This window comes from Mobula birostris, chromosome 11 (genome assembly GCF_030028105.1).
Source record: "Mobula birostris isolate sMobBir1 chromosome 11, sMobBir1.hap1, whole genome shotgun sequence".
NCBI classification, from domain to species: Eukaryota; Metazoa; Chordata; class Chondrichthyes; order Myliobatiformes; family Myliobatidae; genus Mobula; species Mobula birostris.
Window position 1 is genome coordinate 89,677,678 of NC_092380.1, and position 21,288 is coordinate 89,698,965.

General features: G+C 40.4%; 1 protein-coding gene across 3 annotated transcripts in view; it reads left to right on the forward strand.

The window, feature by feature from the left end:
• The window catches only part of lrp4 (low density lipoprotein receptor-related protein 4), a 452,403-nt gene that overhangs the window by 372,367 nt on the left and 58,748 nt on the right, over window positions 1–21,288 (forward strand). For 2 of the 3 annotated variants that reach the window (XM_072272686.1, XM_072272689.1), the window contains exons 15-17: window positions 3,658–3,834; window positions 13,854–13,979; window positions 20,784–20,992. In XM_072272686.1, coding sequence (XP_072128787.1) covers window positions 3,658–3,834; window positions 13,854–13,979; window positions 20,784–20,992 — 512 coding nt within the window. The remainder of the gene's footprint in view (window positions 1–3,657; window positions 3,835–13,853; window positions 13,980–20,783; window positions 20,993–21,288) is intronic. The other variant, XM_072272688.1, reaches the window with a different exon arrangement.

Below are 21,288 nucleotides of genomic sequence, written 5' to 3' on the forward strand. Positions count from 1 at the left end.
CCTGGCCTGCTGAGTTCCTCCTGCACTTTGTGTGTGTGTTTTTTTAGAAGGTGCTCTTCAGTGCAAATGTCCGTGCATTTGTTTCACAGGCTGGTGATATTTTGAGACAGAATTGTTTCTGAAATGCTTGTATTGTTTCTAAACCATTTCCGCTCAAGTGCAGTCCAGTTGTCATGAAAAAAATGTTTTTCACAGTTTTCTTTTGTGGATGGCAATTTATTAAGTAAATGATACATATCTAGATTACTTCTAGCAGGCCATGAAAGAAGCCCATCAGGAGGAAATGGGCTGGAATTTCATGTAATTGAAACTTGAATCTGAAGTCTATACAGTCTAAAAATTCATCTTGAAGTTTGACTGAAAGAATAACAACCATATTGATCCAGACACCCAAAATCTGTTTCTCTTAGTTTGAGCCTGTTACTAATATGTGAGGAATGTTAAAATGTAATATAATTGAAATTGATCCCATTCATTACCAGTAATTTAACTGCAGACATGAGTATCAGTTTACAATATTTCGTTCTTAAAAATTGATGTAGCTTCTGATGGTCTTTGTGTTAATGGGTTAACAGTACTTCGCTATGTTTGTGTGCTACTCTTTGTAGTGCTGACTTGGATGTATTCCAGAGTGTGTTTGATGTGGAAACATGCAAAATTTTCAATGAAGCAAAGGGCTATGACTGCTCATTTATCTTCTTTTCCTTTGTTTGAGAATATACACACCTGCTCCAGTTGTTATCTGTGTTAAAAGAAATGTAATGAATGCCAGGGTTCAGAACCAGCATGGAAAACTGGGGACAATAGCCATCTAAATACAACTTCCTATCAAAGAATATATTTTTACAATAAATAGTGGCAGCTATGTTTTCTCAGTGCATCCTTATGAAAGCAGATTTTTCATTCAAACCAACATGCTGTCAAGAAAACTGTGAGATAGGCAGAAGTAAGATTGATTACTTGGGCAAAAGCAATGATTTACTCTGAATTCGTAGCTAGTGTTTCACTGCTGTTCTAGTTGATGTTTGAGCTAATGTGTGTAATATTAGTTGTATGTGGGCTGCCGTTTCAGTTATGTGCACAGACGTATGTTTTGCCTGTAAATCCTTTTCAAAGTACAAATATATTAGCATATGGATTAGATATACAGATGTACAAAGATGTTGCATAATGAAGTTACAAGGGGTTGGGTTCAGATATGTGATTTTCCCCTATGATGAGTTTTAGTCTGTTGAAAAGGCAGAAAAGATACCAGGTCAGCTGGGAGCACTCTTATCATTGTACCAGCTGGTCCAGAAAGCATTTGCAGACATTGAGGAATAAGTTGTTTTACACTGTAGACTTGTTCTCTATTCATAGTGTAGATCTACTTTTAAGGTGGAGTTCCTGCTTTGAAATCTATATTTCTCTACTGTTCAATCATGGAGTTGTGCTTTGCTGCATTCCTGATCGGACTAGTCTAAAGCCTGCTCACTCTGCTATTGTCTGCTCCCTTCCTTGTATGTGACAGACTTGCTGGCATTTACCACCTTGATATTTTAATGTTGATAAAGATGTACAAGATTATGAGACACACCAACAGAGTGCAGAGCAAGTGCCTTTTACTGGGACAAAAACGAAGGGACATAATTTTCAGGTCCTTGGAGGAAAGTATAGGGGCAATGTCAGAGATAGGCTTTTTGCACAGAGTGATTGGTGAGTGTAACACACTGCCAGATGTGGTGGGAGACACAGACGTTACAGATACTTGAGACTCTTGGATCATCAAATGGATGAAAGAAAAGTGGAGGGTTATGTAGGAGGGAAAGTTAGGTTGATGTTGGAGTAGGTTAAGGTGTCGGCACAACATCATAGGCCTAAGGGCCCATACTGTGTTGTACTGTTTTATGTTCCAAAGGTGAAAATTGTTATTTGGAGCCAATATAAAGAACTGTCTTAAGAGTCATTTCAAATATCTAAACATACTTAATAAGGAACTCATTTAACTCTCCAGTTGGTTCATAATTCCTTGGGAAGTTGTTGACCTGAGAGTTAACTTCATATGCCCGCATTCCTCCCATAAGTACCCTTGGTTATCAAAAATCTATCGATCCCAGATTTAACAGTGGCAATTGACACAGCATTTGTTACTTTAAATTTTCCTCTTTCCCAAGTATCTAATTTGCTACTTCACTAGAGCAGTGATGTTACCTAGTGGTTATTGGGGATAGGCAAGGTGCTGCAATACGTCAGCTTGACATAACCCGTGTGCTGTTATCCACTGCTGCTGTTGTTTACTGCCAGTAAAGCAAAGTCCATTGTAAGGTCCTCTGGTATGTTTTCAGAGAGGCTTTGTCTTCATAATGAAATGTTTTTTCTCCCGTGTCACTAGACATTTGATATCAGACTGGGACTAGGACACAGCACTCGGTGGGAAGCTATACAAACTATTAGGGAGATGGAGAAGATAAATTAAATGTGGAATCAATAGGCAGAAATAATAACTTCCACTTCAGATACAACAGAACAATTAATGCCTATTTCATATGATCAAGCATTGGTCAAATTATAACAGAGCTGAGAATCAACACAAAATTACAATTTGGCAACAGAACTATTGATACGTGTTTTTAAATAAAGCACAAGGTTGATATAAAGAAGCTTATATGAGGAAACCATGTTGTAGATACATATGCTAAGTGGGGGAATTTACCTCCAAAACTGGACTTCACTTTAATTTGCACCTTTAATGTACACAGTTGAATTCAAATTTCTACGGTCGTGTGTTTCAGTTTTAATTGCAGGACCTATTTTTGAGGCTAGGTACAAAACTGTGGAGTAATGTGGGTACAAAAGCAAAATCCTGAGATAGAAAATGCTGGAAGCACTTGAAAAGTCTGGTGATCTTTAACCTAAGGTGTGAACTGTGCTCTTTTTTCCACTTTGCTGCCTGATCTGTCCCTGCATTTATTGTTTAATGCTTCAATGATGCGAATCTTAGACGCGTAAAGATAGTACCGAATATCAGAAATCTTGACTCAAGAAAAAAATCCAGCACAGATTTTATAACTTTATCGTTGTGACTTAGAGCAGTGGTCCCCAACCACAGGGCCGCAAAGCATGTGCTGCCGGGCCCCAAGGAAACGATATGATTTGGTGATATGAAACGATATGAGTCAGCTGCACCTTTCCTCATTCCCTGTCATGCACTGTCGAACTTGAACATCTACCCCACCCCCCCACCCCATGTCAGCCGGTCCGCAAGAATATTGTCAATATTAAACCGGTCCGCAGTGCAAAAAAGGTTGGGGACCCCTGAATTACAGTTTTGGTTCATATGACTTTTGAAACTAGTTGACTAATGACAGTGTGCTTTTTTTTTGCTTTTCAAAATCTGCCTTCTGCCTCAGTTTCCATAATTACTAGATAAGAAACATTAGGCATTATTTAAATGATTGCTCTGAAGAAAATTTTTTAAGGATCTTCTGAACTGTATTAACATTTATTTAATATTGAGTCTTGATGAAGGGTCTCAGCCTGAAAAGTTGACTGTTTATTCTCTTCTGTAATTTCTGTTTGGCCTGTTTATTTGTCCTGCATTTTGTGTGTGAGTTGCTCAAGATTTTTAGCATCTGCAGAATTTCTTGTGTTTAACATGAAGTCTTTGACTTTTATCAGGCCTCCCTCATCCTTTTGCCATCACTGTGTTTGAAGACAGTCTGTACTGGACAGACTGGCACACCAAAAGCATAAATAGTGCCAACAAATTTACTGGGAAAAATCAAGAGATTATCCGCAATAAACTTCACTTTCCAATGGATATTCATACACTTCATCCACAGCGACAGCCAGCAGGTAAGAACACAATGGACGAACTTTGAAAATCTAAGAAAATTCAATTCAAACCAAGTGGAAGTGTAGATTCTACTTGTTGTAAATTGAAGAATAAACTCCAATAATGTTTTTCCCTTAAAAACATTAATGGAGTTCTTCATTCATTTGATTTTACACAAGACTTGTGTTAATCTGTTTAAGAAATTGTTACAGAATGCTGAAGGAACTCAACAAGTCAGGCAGGATCTATGAAAAGGAATATAGAGACAATGTTTTGGGCCAAGACCCTTCATCAGGATTCAAAACATCAACTCTTTATTCCTTTCCGTAGATACGTTGCTGAGTTCCTCCAGCATTTTGTGTTTGTTATTCTGGATTCCAGCATCTGCAGAATCTGTTGTGTTTAAGAAATTGTTACTTTTTTTTAAATTACAGAGCTTCATTCTGTATCTGTTAATGAAATATGCACACTATTATTCAACATGCCCATGTATTAAATTAGTTGGACTCATTGTCTGCTTATTGCTAAAGGAAGAGTGAATTTGTATCTACACCCACCTTGAAGTGCTTCAATAATCTAGTGTGAAGAGCCATTTCAGTTACTGTGCAGACAGGAAGATTCTGACAACCTAGAAAGCCTTTTTTAGTATTGTTGCTAGGAGATAAATATTGGATAGGGCACTGGGAGAAAGAAGTTCTTTGTTATTCCATCTGAGTTTGCTCCACTATTTAACAACATCGTTACGAGATGATACACTCCATCAGTATTGTACTGAATGAGTCTCAGCTTGGATTTTGTGTCGATGTTCTGGAATGGAGATGTGTCCTAGAATCCTGTGATTCCTAGGCAAGAGGGGTATCACTCAATGAAGGAAGGCTGAATTTATTTTTCTCAACATCTTGTGCTCAATTAAACAGCACAATCTTTGAGTTTGGGTCAAATCCAGGAAAGAACATTGGCAAAGTTGACTGACAGATCCCCAGCCGTGGTGCTTGGCCCTGTCTCATTATGGAACTTTCGATGGTTTGAACCAGATGTTCCTTTGAACTATTGGTGCATGCAGAAGATTAAAAAAAAGAAGCCCACTGGGAAGGGTGCTTTAACTCTGTGGCCATGATAATTGAGATCAGCATGGAAAGCAATTATTCTCTAGCATTTCAACTAACTCCATTAAAGCTCATGCAATGCAGAATTAATACATTATTTTAGATCAATCTCTCATAAGTACTATTAAGATTGTTTAAAAAGATCTTTAACAATCTTGTGGCTCGGTAGCATAAATACTGGACATTAAACTGAAAATGCTAGTTCCGACAAATATGGACTGCCTTATTTCTATTCCAACGTCCCCTCTCCAGGCCTCCCCTAACGATGCCCATTCCAACCTAACATTATAAGTCAGCTGCCATAATTCCTAGTCATTTGTTCTATTGCTATAAGCATTTTCAGAAAGGGTGCAGAGGAGGCCAGTCTTGGGATAACCAGTTGTGGACCTCTAAGATGGCAAATTCAATGACTGGTTCGGCCATAGTTCTGTGGTATACCAGAAATCAGTTACTGTGCTGAAGTAAGGGATCTCAGATTCCTTACTTCCATACTTCTTCACAACACAGGGAGGGATGACACTTTAGCCCACTGACTCACACTGCAATCCCATTCTACCACTTACTTCCTTGTAACTGATATTGGAGAGGGCCCAGAAGTGGTTTACGAGAATGATTCCGTGAATGAAAGGATTAACTTTTGAGGCCTGTTTGATCGCTTAGGGCCTGTTACTCACTGGAGTTTAGAAGAATGGAGTGGGGGGGGGGGATCTCATTGAAACATATTAAATATTGAAAGGCCTACACAGAGTGAATGAGGAGAGGATGTTTCCTATAGTGGAGAAGACTAGGACTAGAGGGCACAGCCTCAGAATAGAGAGGCATCCATTTAGATGAGGAATTTCTTTAGCCGGAGGGTGGTGAACCTGTGGAGTTCATTGCCATAGACATCATGGAGACCAGGCCATAGGGTGCATAAGGATACAGCAAGAAGGCAGGAGAATGTGGTTGAGAGGGAAAATAAATCTGCCATGATGGGAGTTATCTACAGGCCCCCAAACAGTAGCCTGGATATAGGGTGCAAGTTAAATCAAGAGTTAAAATTGGCATGTCACAAAGGTAATTCTACAGTTGTTATGGGGGATTTTAACATGCAGGTAGATTGGGAAAATCAGGTTGGTACTGGATGCCAAGAAAGGGAGTTTGTGGAATGCCTCAGAGATGGATTCTTGGAGCAGCTTGTATTAGAGCCTACCAGGGAGAAGGCAATTCTGGATTTAGTGTTGTGTAATGAGCCAGATTTGATAAGGGAACTCGAGATAAAGGAGCCATTAGGAGGTAGTGACCATAATACGATAAGTTTTAAACTACAATTTGAGAAGGAGAAGGGAAGATCGGAAGTGTCAGTATTACAGTTGAACAAGGGGGACTATGGACACATGAGGGAGGAGCTGGCAAAAGTTGACTGGAAAGATACCCTAGCAGGGATGGCAGTGGAACAACAATGGCAGGTATTTTTGGGAATAATACAGAAGGTGCAGGATCAGTTCATTCCAAAGAGGAAGAAAGGTTCTAAGAGGAGTAAGGGGCGACCATGGATGACAAGGGAAGTCAAGGACAGTATAAAAATAAAAGAGAGGAAGTATAACATAGCAAGGATGAGTAGGAAGCCAGAAGATTGGGAGACTTTTAAGGAGCAACAGAAGATAACTAAAAAAGCAATACGGGGGGAGAAGTTGAGGTACGAGGGTAAGCTAGCCAAAAATATAAAGGAGGATAGTAAAAGCTTCTTTCGGTATGTGAAGAGGAAAAAAAAAGTTAAGACCAAAGTTGGGCCCTTGAAGACAGAAACGGGTGAAATTATTATCGGGAACAAGGAAATGGCAGATGAGCTGAACAGGTACTTGGATCTGTCTTCACTAGGGAAGACACAAACAATCTCCCAGATGTAATAGTGGCCTGAGGACCTAGGGTAACACAGGAACTGAAGGAAATTTGCATCAGGCACAAAATGGTGTTGGGTAAGCTGATGGGACTGAAGGTTGATAAATCCCCAGGGCCTGATGGTCTGCATCCAAGGGTACTTAAGGAGGTGGCTCTAGAAATCGTGGACACATTGATAATCATTTTCCAATGTTCTATAGATTCAGGATCAGTTCCTGCGGATTGGAGGGTAGCTAATGTTATCCCACTTTTTAAGAAAGGAGGGAGAGAGAAAACAGGCAATTATAGACCAGTTAGTCTGACATCAGTGGTGGGGAAGATTCTGGAATCAATTATAAAAGATGTAGCAGCATATAGCAGCATATTTGGATAGCAGTGGCAGGATTGGTCCGAGTCAGCATGGATTTACGAAGGGGAAATCATGCTTGACTAATCCTCTGGAATTTTTTGAGAATGTGACTGTGAAAATGGACATGGGAAAGCCAGTGGATGTAGTTTACCTGGACTTTCGGAAAGCCTTTGATAAGGTCCCAAATGGGAGGTTAGTGGGCAAAATTAGAGCACATGGTATTGGGGGTAGGGTGCTGACATGGATAGAAATTTGGTTGGCAGACAGGAAACAAAGAATAGGGATTAATAGGTCCTTTTCAGAATCGCAGGCAGTGACTAGTGGGGTACCGCAAGGCTCGGTGCTGGGACCGCAGTTATTTACAATATACATTAATGATTTAGATGAAGGGATTAAAAGTAACATTAGCAAATTTGCAGATGACACAAAGCTGGGTGGCAGTGTGAAATGTGAGGAGGATATTATGAGAATGCAGGGTGACTTGGACAGGTTGGGTGAGTGGGCAGATGCAGTTTAATGTGGATAAATGTGAGGTTATCCACTTTGGTGGCAAGAACAGGAAGGCAGATTACTATCTGAATGGTGTCAAGTTAGGAAAAGAGGAAGTACAACAAGATCTAGGTGTCCTTGTTCATCAGTCACTGAAAGTGAGCATGCAGGTACAGCAGGCAGTGAAGAAAGCTAATGGCAAGCTGGCCTTCATAACAAGGGGAATTGAGTATAGGAGCAAAGAGGTCCTTCTGCAGTTGTACAGGGCCCTGTGAGACCACACCTGGAATATTGTGTACAGTTTTGGTCTCCAAATTTGAGGAAGGACATTCTAGTTATCGAGGGAGTGCAGCGTAGGTTCATGAGGTTAATTCCGGGGATGGCGGGACTGTCATATGTTGAAAGGTTGGAGCAACTGGGGCTGTATACACTGGAATTTAGAAGGATGAGAGGGGATCTGATTGAAACATGTAAGATTATGAGGGGATTGGACAAGCTAGTGGCAGGAAACATGTTTCCGATGTTGGAGGAGTCCAGAACCAGAGGCCACAGTTTAAGAATAAGGGGTAGACAATTTAGAACGGAGTTAAGGAAAAACTTTTTCACACTGAGGGTTGTGGTTCTGTGGAATGCTCTGCCTCAGAAGGCAGTGGAGGCCAATTCTCTGGGTTCTTTCAAAAAAGAGTTAGATAGAGCTCTTAAAGATAGCGGAGTGAAGGGATATGGGGAGAAGGCAGGAAAAGGGTACTGATTGTGGATGATCAGCCATGATCACAGTGAATGGTGGTGCTGGCTCGAAGGGCTGAATGACCTACTCCTGCACCTATTGTCTATTGAATGCAGGAACAAACTGGAAGGACTGAATGGCCTAATTCAGCTCCTTGGTCTGATGGTTACTGATGTCCTCAAGTTCTGTTCGATTTCACCCAGATTTGATCACTTGCCTACAGATGAGTGATGATTCACAGTGGCCAATTCAACAACTAGCCTGCTGTATATCTTTGGATTGTAGGAGGAAGCCAATGCACCTAGAAAAAAATCCACATGAGGAGAATGTGGCAAACCCCACAAATCAATGAAAATGGTTATTACCAATAAACCATGACAGTGATGTGGTTGGGATTACCTATGCCATTGTAATCTTAAAAGAGAGAGAATTAATGTGAAAAAAAGAGTTGTGAATGAATGGGATAAAGATGGATGAGAGAAAAGATCTAGCTCAGAAAACCAGGAAATGGAATCAGTTTGGTTCGAGTTAAGTAACAGCAAGGGCAGAAGTGATTGGTGGTTTCCAGGCAATGGTGGTGAAGCTGCAGACAGTATAAATCAGGAAGTTAGAGGCATGTGTAACAAGAGTAATATGATTGTGGTACTCATGGGAGTCTTTAAGCTTCATAGACTGGGAATAACAATCAATAATTACAAAGTGAATAAATTTGTTAAGTCTATGTGAGATGGATTTCCAGATTAGTGTGTTAAGGAACCAACAATAGAGTAGGATATTTTAAATCTTGTGTTGTACAAGGGAAGAGGATTAATTTATAATCTTATAGCTAAGATGTCTTTAGGGGACAATCTTATTTTCTGAGTTTTATATTAAGGTAAAAAATGATTTAGTGTACTCTAAAGCTGTGAAGTTAAATAAAGCCAAAGCAAACTCATGCTTCAAAAACAGGTGTGGGAGAAGTAGGTTTAAATTTGTGGGGCATTGCCCACCAGTACTGGGGAAGAAGGGAGATGTTCTGATAGGATTGGCTCCACCTGAACCTGGGACCAGAGTCCTGGTGAATTGCAAAACTAGGCTTGTGAATAGGGTTTTAAACTAAATACTAAGAGGATGGGTTTAGTGGATTGGGTAAGTATGGAGAAACTAAAAGGGAAGGGAAGCCAGGAGTACTTACAAAATTCTTTAGAATGAAAAATAAGACAACATTTAGAAAGGGATTAAACGTTTAACTTTGGGCAACATGGAGAGGAATTTCAACAGAGGGGTGGTGTGTTCATGACTGAAAGGATGCACATCTTGTAGAAAAAGACAGGTAGGTGGGCAGTGGGGTTGGGATAGTTCTGTTGGTAAAAAATGAAATCAAATCCTAAGAAAGAAGTGACATAAGATCAGAAGATGTAGCATCTTTGTGGGTAGAGGTAAGCAACTGCAAGGGTAAAATGGGATTTATGTACAGGCCTCTGAGTAGTAGCCAGGATGTGGGGTACAGATTACAAGAAGAGGCATGTAAAAAGCCATATTATGGCTGTCATGGGGAACTTCAATATACAGGTCATCTGGGAAAATCAAGCTGGCACTAAATCCCAAGAGAAAGTCATAAAAAAGGGGAATTGGGACATTTGGGCCATTGAGACTCTGTGCCATGGCTGATTTATTTTCTCACTCAACCAGAAAAAGAAAAAAAATTGCAGAATCCCTGCAAGATGGCTTTTTAGAGCAGCTTATGGTTCAGCTCACCAGGAAAAAGGCAATTCTGGATTTGGTGTTGTGCTGTCCACCAGATCTTTTTAGGGAGCTTAAGGTAAAAAGAATAATTAGATAGTAATCATAACGTGAAAGAACTCACCCTGCAGTCTGTGAGGGAGAATCTAAAACCAGATGTATCGGCATTACGGTTGAGTAACGGTAACTAAAGAGGCATAAGAGGAGCGCTGGCTGAAGATTATTGTTGGGGGACCCTAGCAGGGGTGATGGTGGAGCAGTAATGAGAGGGAATTCTGGGAATAATTCAGAAAATACGGGGTAATTTCATCCCAAAGAAGAAACATTCTAAAGGAAGGATGAGGGAAAATTGACAAAGACAACAAATAAAAACAAAACCAAGTGCTTACAAAATTGCAAACTTAGCAGGAAGCTAGAGGATTGGGAAAAAAATTAATAAACAGTAAAAGGCAACAGAAAGCTGTAATAAGGGTAGAAGAGATGAAATATGAAGACAGGTTACCTAATGACATAAAGAGAGGCAAAAGTGTTCATCGGACCACTGGAAAATGATGACTGAGTAGTAGTATGGAAGTACAGAGGGGAGCTTCTTCTCCTCTGCCATCAGATTTCTGAACGGTCAATGATCCCACGAACACTACTTTTCTTTTTCCTCCAGCGGTCTGTGTGTGTTGCTTGTATTTTCAAAATCTGCAGATTGTCTCTTGTTGATGAGATGCATGATTCTTATCTGATTTGTTATAAGACAGGATCTTTGCAACCAGATAGTGCCTCTTTACCGTATTACGATTTCCCCCACCATATTGTCACTGATTGGAACATTTAATCTGAAGGTTACCATCGTATAGTGGACTGAAAAAGATTAACCTCAGGATTCCTTTGCCCAACTGCAAACTATGTATTTCTTTGCAATTGAAAATTGGCTTAACCTGAAAGAGTGTTATTTTGTGGCAATTTCTGAATGATCTAAAAAAGAAATTGTAAAAAAAGATCGTTACTAATTCTGTAAATACAATGCAACAGTCTTGAATGGCTTTGGAAAGCACTTTATCCTTAAGTTTGAATAGTCTAATGGAAAATGTTTTGCCATTTGAAACTCTAAATTAAAAGCATTCTCATGTTCAAATAGGTTGTTACCCTTCCTTACCAATGTAACTTCCTTCAGTCTTGCAACCTTAAGATCAGGGCTTCAGGCTTCTTGCACAGTTTTTTTCACTCTACTATCAGCAATGTGTGGCCCATTATCAAAAAGACTGGTTACACCTACTAAGAAGCTTACATACCATTAGATATTTTAGCTGAACTGTTGAACGAAGAACAGCAAGGAGAATTTTCAATTTAGAAGTTGGATATGTGGGTGTCATTTAATTCCTTCAACAAAAACCTTGAAAATTTTATTAAGCTGCTTTACTTATTTTGTACTATATTTTTCACACAACATAGAAGGAAGCTATTCAGCCCATAAGTCCATGCTGGCTCTCAGAATACCTTATCCTCTCTCATATATTTAGATTAGATTAGATTAGATTCAACTTTATTGTCATTGTGCGGAGTACAGATACAAAGCCAATGAAATGTAGTTAGCATCTGACCAGAAGTGCGAAGAATAGTGTTATTTACAAAATAACTGCGAATAAAAAGTAAGTGCTACAGCTCACAAATATAAAAGTACTGAGACAGTACAATATGGGTGCAATACTGCTTAGCGCTGTGATGTGAGGTTCAGCAGAGTCACAGCCTCACGGAAGAAGCTCTTCCTGTGCCTGCTGGTGCGGGAGCAGAGGCTCCTGTGGCACCTACCGGATGGGAAGAGAGTAAGAAGTCCATGGTTAGGGTACGATGCATCCTTGATAATGCTTTTCGCCCTGCCCAGGCAGCGTTTATGGTAGATGTTCTCAATGGTGGGCAATTGGGTGCTGATAATCCTCTGGGCAGTTTTCACCACACACTGGAGTGCTTTGCGGTCCGATACAGGACAATTGCCATACCACACTGAGATGCAGTTGATGAGTATGCTCTCAATGGTACAGCGGTAAAAGTCCATCAGTATCCTGGGACGGAGGTGAGCTTTCTTGATGCTCCACAGGAAATAAAAGCTCTGTTGTGCCTTTTTGACCAGGATGGAGGAGTTCAGGGACCAGGTGTGATCCTCGTAAATGTGGACACCAAGGAATTTGAAGCTTGATACACGCTCCACTACAGCTCTGTTGATGTAGGTGGGGACGTGAGTGTGACTCCTGGCATGCCTGAAGTCCACAATGATCTCCTTGGTCTTCTGGATGTTAAGGGCCAGGTTGTTGTTGGCACACCACGTGGCCAGGTGCTGGACCTCGTCCCTGTAGGCCGTCTCGTCATCCCCTCTGATCAGACCAACCACTGTGGTGTCGTCTGCGACTTGATTATGGAGTTAGAACCATGTACAGGAATGCAGTCATAGGTGAAAAGGGATTACAGAAGAGGGCTCAGCACACAGCCTTGAGGCACACCGGTGTTCAGGGTGAGAGTGGAGGAGGAGAGGTTGTCCAACTTAACTGATTGGGGTCTGTTAGTCTGAAAGTCTAAGATCCAATTGCAGAGGGATGAGCTGATACCAAGCTGGCGAAGTTTGGCGATCAGCTTGGAGGGGCTCACAGTATTGAATGCCAAACTAAAGTCAATGAACAGTATTCTGACGTAAGAGTTGGGGCTGCAATTTAGATTCTGCAATTCGGGGAAACATACAAATCAGTATGGAGAGGCTCATTTATGCTGCATTTCGTTGTTTCATTTTGTGAATCAATGTTTCCTATGAGGTTTAGGATTCATTAAAATATATTTTTAAAGGAAAAACCAGATGCAGCAGTTTTGCTGTACATTAAATTCTGTGAAGCAAATTACATCGAATTCTTAAAGGACTGACAAATGTACAGTTGTTGAAACTGACTGATTGACTGATGTTTTATGGATGTTAATTTATTGCTCAGAACAATGCAATGTCTTTGCTTGAGCTTCTGGTGCTTTGCTGATCTTTTGCTAGGTCCTGGCCGGTAGATGGGAAAGCGTTTGCAATGATTCATTAGTTGTCAGTAGGCGGGTTGTGAGAGCATCAGTTATTCAAGCATATAAAGATGGTTTTATGGCCACGTGCAGTAATAAATCAGGTTGGATTGTACTAAACACATCAGTGTCAGTTTGAGGGCCAAAGTTTGTGTACATGTATGGTATGCGTGAACCTCTCGTTATGTTACATCTGGACAGTGAGGCCAGAAAATTAAGGTTACACCACAGAAAGTTGAATTTGAATGGGGTCAGGAATAGTATGTCTAGAGTGTGATGATTCGAGCTATTTTAATGAAATCTCATATGAGATCCAGATGCAGACATTTCAGGTAGTTCTGGCATGCCATAAAATTTGTATAATTTATTTGTCTTTTTGATTCTTGCACCTACTGTGCTTGCTGGTTGATATATAATGCGATTACTTTTTAATTAGGAAATCTGGGAGCTAAAACAATTGCAACCTTAATTTAAGCGTACTTAATGTTAATTATCATATAATTAAGTCATATCAGCATTAAATTAATGTTCTGCTGCATGTGTTGCTTTAAAACAAAACTATTCTTGAGTTATGAAGAGTAGACCACGTTGTCTTCGATAAGCAACTGGTTAAAATAAGTGAGCAGCTGTGGCCACTATGACAGCATCTCAGTAGAACTGCTGGCGATTCCAGAGGTAATTGTTGTACTCTGATGATATTTATATGTTTTCTGCTTTCTGCTATTTGAGCAGGGAGAAACCGCTGTGGGACCAACAATGGAGGATGCAGCCACCTCTGCCTTCCCAGTGGCACCAACTACACTTGCGCTTGTCCTACCGGCTTCAAGAAGGTCGACGGCTACAACTGTGCTGAAAGTAAGTAGCGGCCAGCAGCACCAGCGGGGAAGCAAACAGAATTAGGCTGATTATCACTGGCATATGTCATGAAATTTGTTATTCTGTGGCAGCAAAATGCTGCAAGCCATTAAGAAATTACTTATTTAATAAAATAATAAATAAATAAATAGTGCGATATAGTCATTTAAAAATCAGTCAATCTATTTCAATAATATTTAAAATAAACTCATTTCTCATTTTCCCAGCTTGGACCTATGAAACATTCTAAGGTCTCTAATCTTATGCCAGTCTGACCAAGTGCAAGATAAGAGATGCGATTACCCCAAAGAATTCTATGAAATTCCAGCCAGTGTAGAATGGGCACTGTACTGGTGGGTGTTAGCAGTTGAACATGGGTGATTCCTTTTGGATCTTCTTGCATCAGCCATTCTATTTTTGCCAGCTGAAAAACATAAGAACACAGCAACAGGAGCAGGAGTGAGACATTCAAGACCAATATGCTGAAAGCTCGTTCCTCAAGATTCCATCATCTGTAGTCTCTTATCTCTCCATTGTTTAGGTCTGCTGTAAAGTCTCTTCAAGGAATGCCAACTTTGAAGAAGTTGTCCTCCTCTCTTTGGCGGGTGATCTGTGAGAAGCTCTCTCTCTGCTCCCCCTGTCTGTGCTTTCTACTGTTCACAAGCTCTTCCTCTTTATGCTGGCCATGCCCCCCCCCCCCCCACCCGGTCTCAGTCCTGAAAGAGCATCAATCTAAAACATCAACAATTCCTCCACCCTCAACAGATGCTGCTCAAACCACTGTGGTCGTCCAGCAGGCTGTATATTGCTCCAGGTTCCAGCATCATTAGCCACTTGTGACCCCATGGCTGATGTAATCTTGTCCTCACCACCATCTTCCCTGTGCATCTTGACTCCCTTGCAGTTTAAGTCTCTATTAAGACCTCAAACCTCAGGCTGTTACCAGTGGTTGAGGAATGCAGGGAAAGCACATAGCAATCATATTGGGAAATTAAAGGGCGAAAGAAACTTCTTACACATGGTGTTGTGAAGTTACTGGATACACTGCCAGAATTTGACGAACATTTAAGAACCAATGATTAATATTGATGGAAAGGGGAGTATTATGATTAAGAGAAAATCTGTAGATGCTTGAAATTGAAGTAATACGCACGAAATGCTGGAGGAACTCAGCTGGCCAGGCAGCATCTGTGGAAAAGAGTAACCAGTCCACCTTTTGGGCTGAGACCTTTCATCAGGACTGATGTATCAGGGAGTACTATGAGCAGTTTTGGGACCTTTATCTAAAAAAGGATGTGCTGGTATTGGAGACTGTCCAGAGAAAGTTCACTAGAATGATCCCAGGAAATAAGGAGTTAATGAATGAGGAGCGTTTGATGGCTCTGGGCCTGTTCTCACTGGAGTTTAGAAGAATGAGGGTGGATCTTATTGAAACTTATCAAATATAGAAAAGCCTAATAGGGTGGATGTGGACAGGATGTTTCCTACTGTGGATGAGTCTAGGACCAGAAGGAACAGACTAAAAATACGAGGACTTCCCTTTAGATCAGAGATGAGGAAGTATTTCTTTAGCTCAAGGGTGGAGAATCTGTGGAATTCATGTTCTCAGACGGCTGCAAAGGCAAGGTCATTTGGGTATATTTAAAGTGGAGGTTGATAGATTCTTGATGAGTAAGAGTGTCAAAGGTTATGGGGAGAAGGCAGAAGAATAGGGTTGAGAGGAATAATAAATCAGCTGGGATGGAGTGGCAGAGCAGTCGATGGGCCGATATAGACTTAATCCAGTAAGCACGTCCCAATCTGCAAATCAGTTTGACTGAATTGTAATTAAGCTTCAATTCAACAAAGCTGCTGTTTGCTTAAAAGTAAAATTGTATTTGAAATAACATGGGTTCACCCCAGCAGAATTGTGCATTGTATAGTATAACAGTGACATGTTTTTAAGGTAATAAAATATTCAATCGAGCAGCACAGCAAGTCCATAATCTCAATAGATTTAGATCTCATTTCATCTAAAACAAAATGAAAGGACACCAGTTATTGACTCGGAACTGAAAACTTTCAGGAAATTACATCTGTCCTTTGATTAACATCGTCGGTTTGTATGTAACTATAGTTGCCCGCATGTCCCAATTTAGTGAAGCTATAAAAGTTACTAAATAATCACTTTGAAAATATGTTTGAGGTCTATTTCATTATTACAATTCTGCTTTTCAATGACCATGGATATCTCAAACTAACATGCCAAAGGGATAATTGCAGAGCCACTTTCATTTGATCTCAGATTCTTCTCAGAACAGAAATGACAGTGTAATTCAAAAATATACCAGCTGGAATGATAAATAAGGATGTTACCTGACCCATGAGTCTACTAAAATGAGAGTTGTAAAACTATCTTCCATATATAGTTTCACAGCGAATGGTCCAGAATCAACACGAGTGTGGACCCACATTTAGAACATATTCATTTGTTCTACTGTACCACGCTGGGACCTCTCAAACATATCCTCAATCATTTTAATGACAGTAGGAAGTGTACATTCCTGTGGTCTTCTCTGAGCATTAAAATGAAATCTCTGGGGAAGCATTGGTCAAGCACATTTACAAAGCTCTTTCATTGTTAAGCAGAGTGCAGTACATAGTTAACAGTACAGTTTGAATCTATGGATTGAGCAACATGCTTCATAGATCCCAGACTACGTCTATATCTATAAAATAACAGTATCAGAAAAAAAAGTTATTGGATTATATTTCCCAAAATGGGGCCAGTGAATGAAAAGCCTTTGCAAAAATGTTCTGGAAGAATATCATCTTTAATTCTAAAGACAGCATTTCGGAGAGGCAACCGCACTCTGCAAAACATCAAAGAGCATTGTTATTGAGGAGTAGTGTTGTGATGAAACATTTACTGAGAAATTGAAACTGTTGGGGTGCTCTGGAATGTACCAAATGTCAATCATGACCAAAGTCTTGTACTGTGCATGTGCAATCCTGTAGTCCTCTATCAAAGTCAGGATTGGGATGTCAGCCACTGGTATGATTGCCTTAGTGATGGGTGGGCAGGTGGATGATGTCAGTAGTTTGACTGGCATTGACCAGGTATGAAGGTATGGAACTGGGGTAAGCAGGTTACATTGTTGGAGGTTGGGGATGCAGTGAGACTCCATGGATCTGCTGAAGAGCTGTGCTGGACGTGGGAATGCTGTCTTACAGCAAGGATCACGTGGGGGGAGGACTTATAGAGTTTGAAGAGATTATGAAGTTTGTTAGGTAGCTGTAGGAAAGAACTTTGTCGATATGAGTTTAAGCCCATCTTGTCCCATGAATACTTAACAATAGGCATCCTCAGAGTACCATAGTTCAAATTCCCCCAATACAAGTGCAGCATTGGGAATTATGTCATTACATTGACATCTGACCAGGAAGTGTCATGTTACTGAAATACCTGTCAGCATGAAGAAAGTGTCCTGACAAATTTTCTGACTTAAATATAAAGTGGTTTAATAGTAGTTGTTGTTGTGTGTGTCTTGGATGGAGAGCGTTGGGAAATCCAGTTTCTTAATTCTGCAAAAACATCATTCACTTGGAGTTGCAGGCAATTGCAGTTCATGAGCTTGTTGAACTGCTGTTGTTGGATAACAGGTGACTTTTCAATGTAGTTTGCAGATTTTGATCTAGTGGATGAAACCTCTGTTTATCTCTGGCAGTATTCCTTTAAGGAAGTGTTTATAAACAGCTTTTTCTGCAGATTTCCAATATACCTTACTTCTTCCCAGTTGGCTGATCTTAAATTAAGTAGAACAGTAGTTCAAATAACCCAAATACCATATCTTCAAAAGAATCAATAATTACCAGCAAAATAGACTGCACATTAAACAATTGGGTATGTAAATGGATCTCCATGCATTTGTCTTGCAGTGTGTCTTTACTTAAAAGTCATCACACAAAGGTGCTCATACAAAGTTTCGAAGCTGTAGTTGCTTTGGGGAACTGTCTGGCCTGTGCCTTTTCAGTTTCGTTGTAAGCTGGGAAGTTCAGGGAACTGTAGCTCTGAATAAATGCATGATGTACATTTCCAGCTCTGTCAGCAACTGGTTTTCTTTTTTGTTTTATTCTCTGTAATAATGTGGTAAAATTTCAGGCATGACACACCATGGATTTGCTTTGCTGTTCTCACTGGGTTGAGTGTCATGTCACTTTAATAAAATGACCTGAGCATTTTGCCATACAAGGTAGTATCCTGGATCGTTATTAAAGCCTATTTACTTCACTAGTGTCCTGCAGGGTTGAAAATTTGCTATCCTTACTAGCGTGGCTTTGTGCAACTTCAGATCCACCCATATAGTTGACTTTTAACTGTTCAGGGAAAACTGAAGATAGGCAGTAAATGTAGCTGTCGCCAATGATGTCTATTTTCCCATGGAAATTTAAATTCCTCTATGATAACACTCCATGGACCTAGTTGCTCATTCTGAGTCCATTTTGCTCCTGGCAAGCAATCCTGTCATTTAAATGCAAGATTTACTGCTTTAATGGTCACCCATCCCACGACCACAATGTGTTATGGTTAGACCAATGGATGAGTGTAGGCTGTTCCATCTATTGCCTTGTGTAAAGACTGGTCCGCAAGGCACACACCCTCCTATTCTTTTGTCTTAAACATGAGAGGAAGTGGATCAGTTATCAACCTTGCATCTCAAGTGCTTGATAGCCAATCCTTGCAGTTTTACAGCCCCGAATCGTTTAAACCAATCTGACAAGCACACTCAAAATGCTGGAGGAACTCGGCAGGTCAGGTAGCATCCATGGAAAAGGGTAAACAGTCAATGTTTTGGGTCAAGCCCAGACATCCCACCCTGCAAAAACTCATTTCAGGGAGGTAGCACCATCAATTTGTGGGAGACTCCCGGTACCTCTGGGAGAGGTGGGATGTCTGCAATAGAGTAGCTCCTTAGCAGCTAGCCAGCTAGTTTAAATAATGTTAGCTATGCTAATGAACGAATGACACCTGTTAAACTCACCTCAACACATCTTTTACAGTCTTAACCCACCATGGGCAATAGAAAAGTCACTGTTGCAAACAGTGCAGCGAGCAATACTGTCACTATTTTGACCCCTATTAGGCAGGGGTACACTTTAGTGTATTCTGGGGTGACATACGTTTTATATATATTTTTTGGAACACTCTGTCACTCTGACTTTTTTTGGAATTCTCTTGCTCTCGCGCGCGTGCGCTCTCTCTCGTCGCTCTCACGCGCTTGCTTTCTTGTTCTCGCTCACTCTCGTGTGCTCTCTCTTTCTCGCTCTCGCTCTCGCTCGCTGTCTTGCGCTTGCTTTCTTGCTCTTGCGCTCGCTCGCTCTCAAAAAAATCAATTTCCAGGACATTGTATATAATTTGCGGGCATCAGGGAGCCACTATTAATATGCCGGAGACTCCCGGAACTTCTGGGAGAGGTGGGATGTCTGCAAGCCCCTTCATCAGGCCCTGAGGAAGGGTCTTGGCCTAAAATGTTGACTGTTTACTCTTTTCCAAAGATACTGCCTGACCTGCTGTGTTCCTCCAGCATTAAGTGTGTGTTGCTTTGGATTTCAAGCATCTGCAGATTTTCTCATGTTTGTGACAAATAGCAGTTGCCATTGTTCCAATATTACAAACATTTGAACTGACCATTGGAATGTTTCTATAGCACAGGGGTTCCCAACCTGGGGATCCGTGGACCCCTTGGTGAATGGTAGGGGTTCATGGCACAATAGAAGTTCAGGAACCCCTGCTGTTGCATATGACCAACTCACTTCTATTGCGTCAATTGTCTCACCTGGCCATTGATCGCATTTTGAACACATTTTGTTGAGTACTAGATACAGTGGCAGTGACGTGCAAGGTGATTTCTTCACTGTCATTTGAAATTTAGATAGAGTTTTTGACTGAATTTTGTGGAACAAACACAATTTTCAACTTTCTGCCTGCTATTTCTGCAGCCGACCACATGAATGAAGTCCTTTGTTATTCGGTGAATCGTCCATCTGTTTTTGTATGCATAGCTACCAGCTGGTAATATATTCAACATTATGGTCTACTCACTAGCATGTAGAAATCTAATTTTAAATAGGAATGGATTTAAATCACCCATGAAAGGAACGTGCTGTTGATTGTAATAGCAAATGCTATTGTTCATTTAGGATACATGCTACCCAGTGACTTTTTAAAACCTCCTTCTATCATAGTAAAATAGCAATCTGCAATAAATTCAATGTAATGAAATGCTCCATGCTGCTTATAACTTAACACACTATAAAAATAGATTAAATATTACAATATAAAATTAAAGACATGGCTGAACATTTTTATATAAAGGATAAAGCAGGTATTTTAGAGGATTTTAACTATGTTGAATAAAACTGTAAATCATATACTTTTCAGTCAAGAAAACAGTATGTTCTAAGGAAAATGGTTATTCAGATTCCATTTTCATCCATAGTTAGATTGTAATAATTTCTTTATTATAAAGCACTGTTTGGCCAAAAATTGGAGGCATAACTTTTCTTGAACTTCACAAGCAGAATGATGTTGAGCAGAGTCAGTGTATTTAATATTGGCCATCTAAAAAATAAAGATGTCCAGTTAATGCAATGAATCTACCCCAAGGCAGAATTTGCTGTAGACAATCAGCCAGTCAGAGCGCGAATTAGGAGGATTATGTTCATATTTTGGTACTATATTGTTCATAAGATGTTTACATTTAGAAGAAGTTGTATTGATTTTTTTGAACGTAGAAGTGACAAGAGACCTTTCGGCCTTATCAGGTCTTGACAAGTTCCTGCTTTTTGCTCGAAGGACGGACATCCGTCGCATCAGCTTTGACACTGAGGACAAGTCTGATGATGTCATTCCACTGGCTGACGTGCGCAGTGCTGTTGCGCTTGACTGGGACGCCAAAGGGGAATACATCTATTGGACAGATGTTACCACCGACTCTATCAACAGGGCTAAGTGGGATGGAACAAAGCAGGAGGTATGTCTGTGTCTCTCCATAGGTGATAAGATGGTGGCCAGGTACGTTTGTAATGGTACCACACAAAGAACAAGAACATATTGTAGTTAAACATTTCATCATTTTAATGCAAGCTCCTACATCCAAAGGCATAGTAGGAGAGTCTAGGACCAGAAGGCACAACGTCAGAATAGAAGGATGTCCCTTTAGAGATGAGGATGAATTTCTTTAGTGTGAACGTGATGAATCTGTGTAATTCATTGCCACAGACGGCTGTGGAGACCAAGTCATTGGGTCTATATAATGCGGAGGTTGAT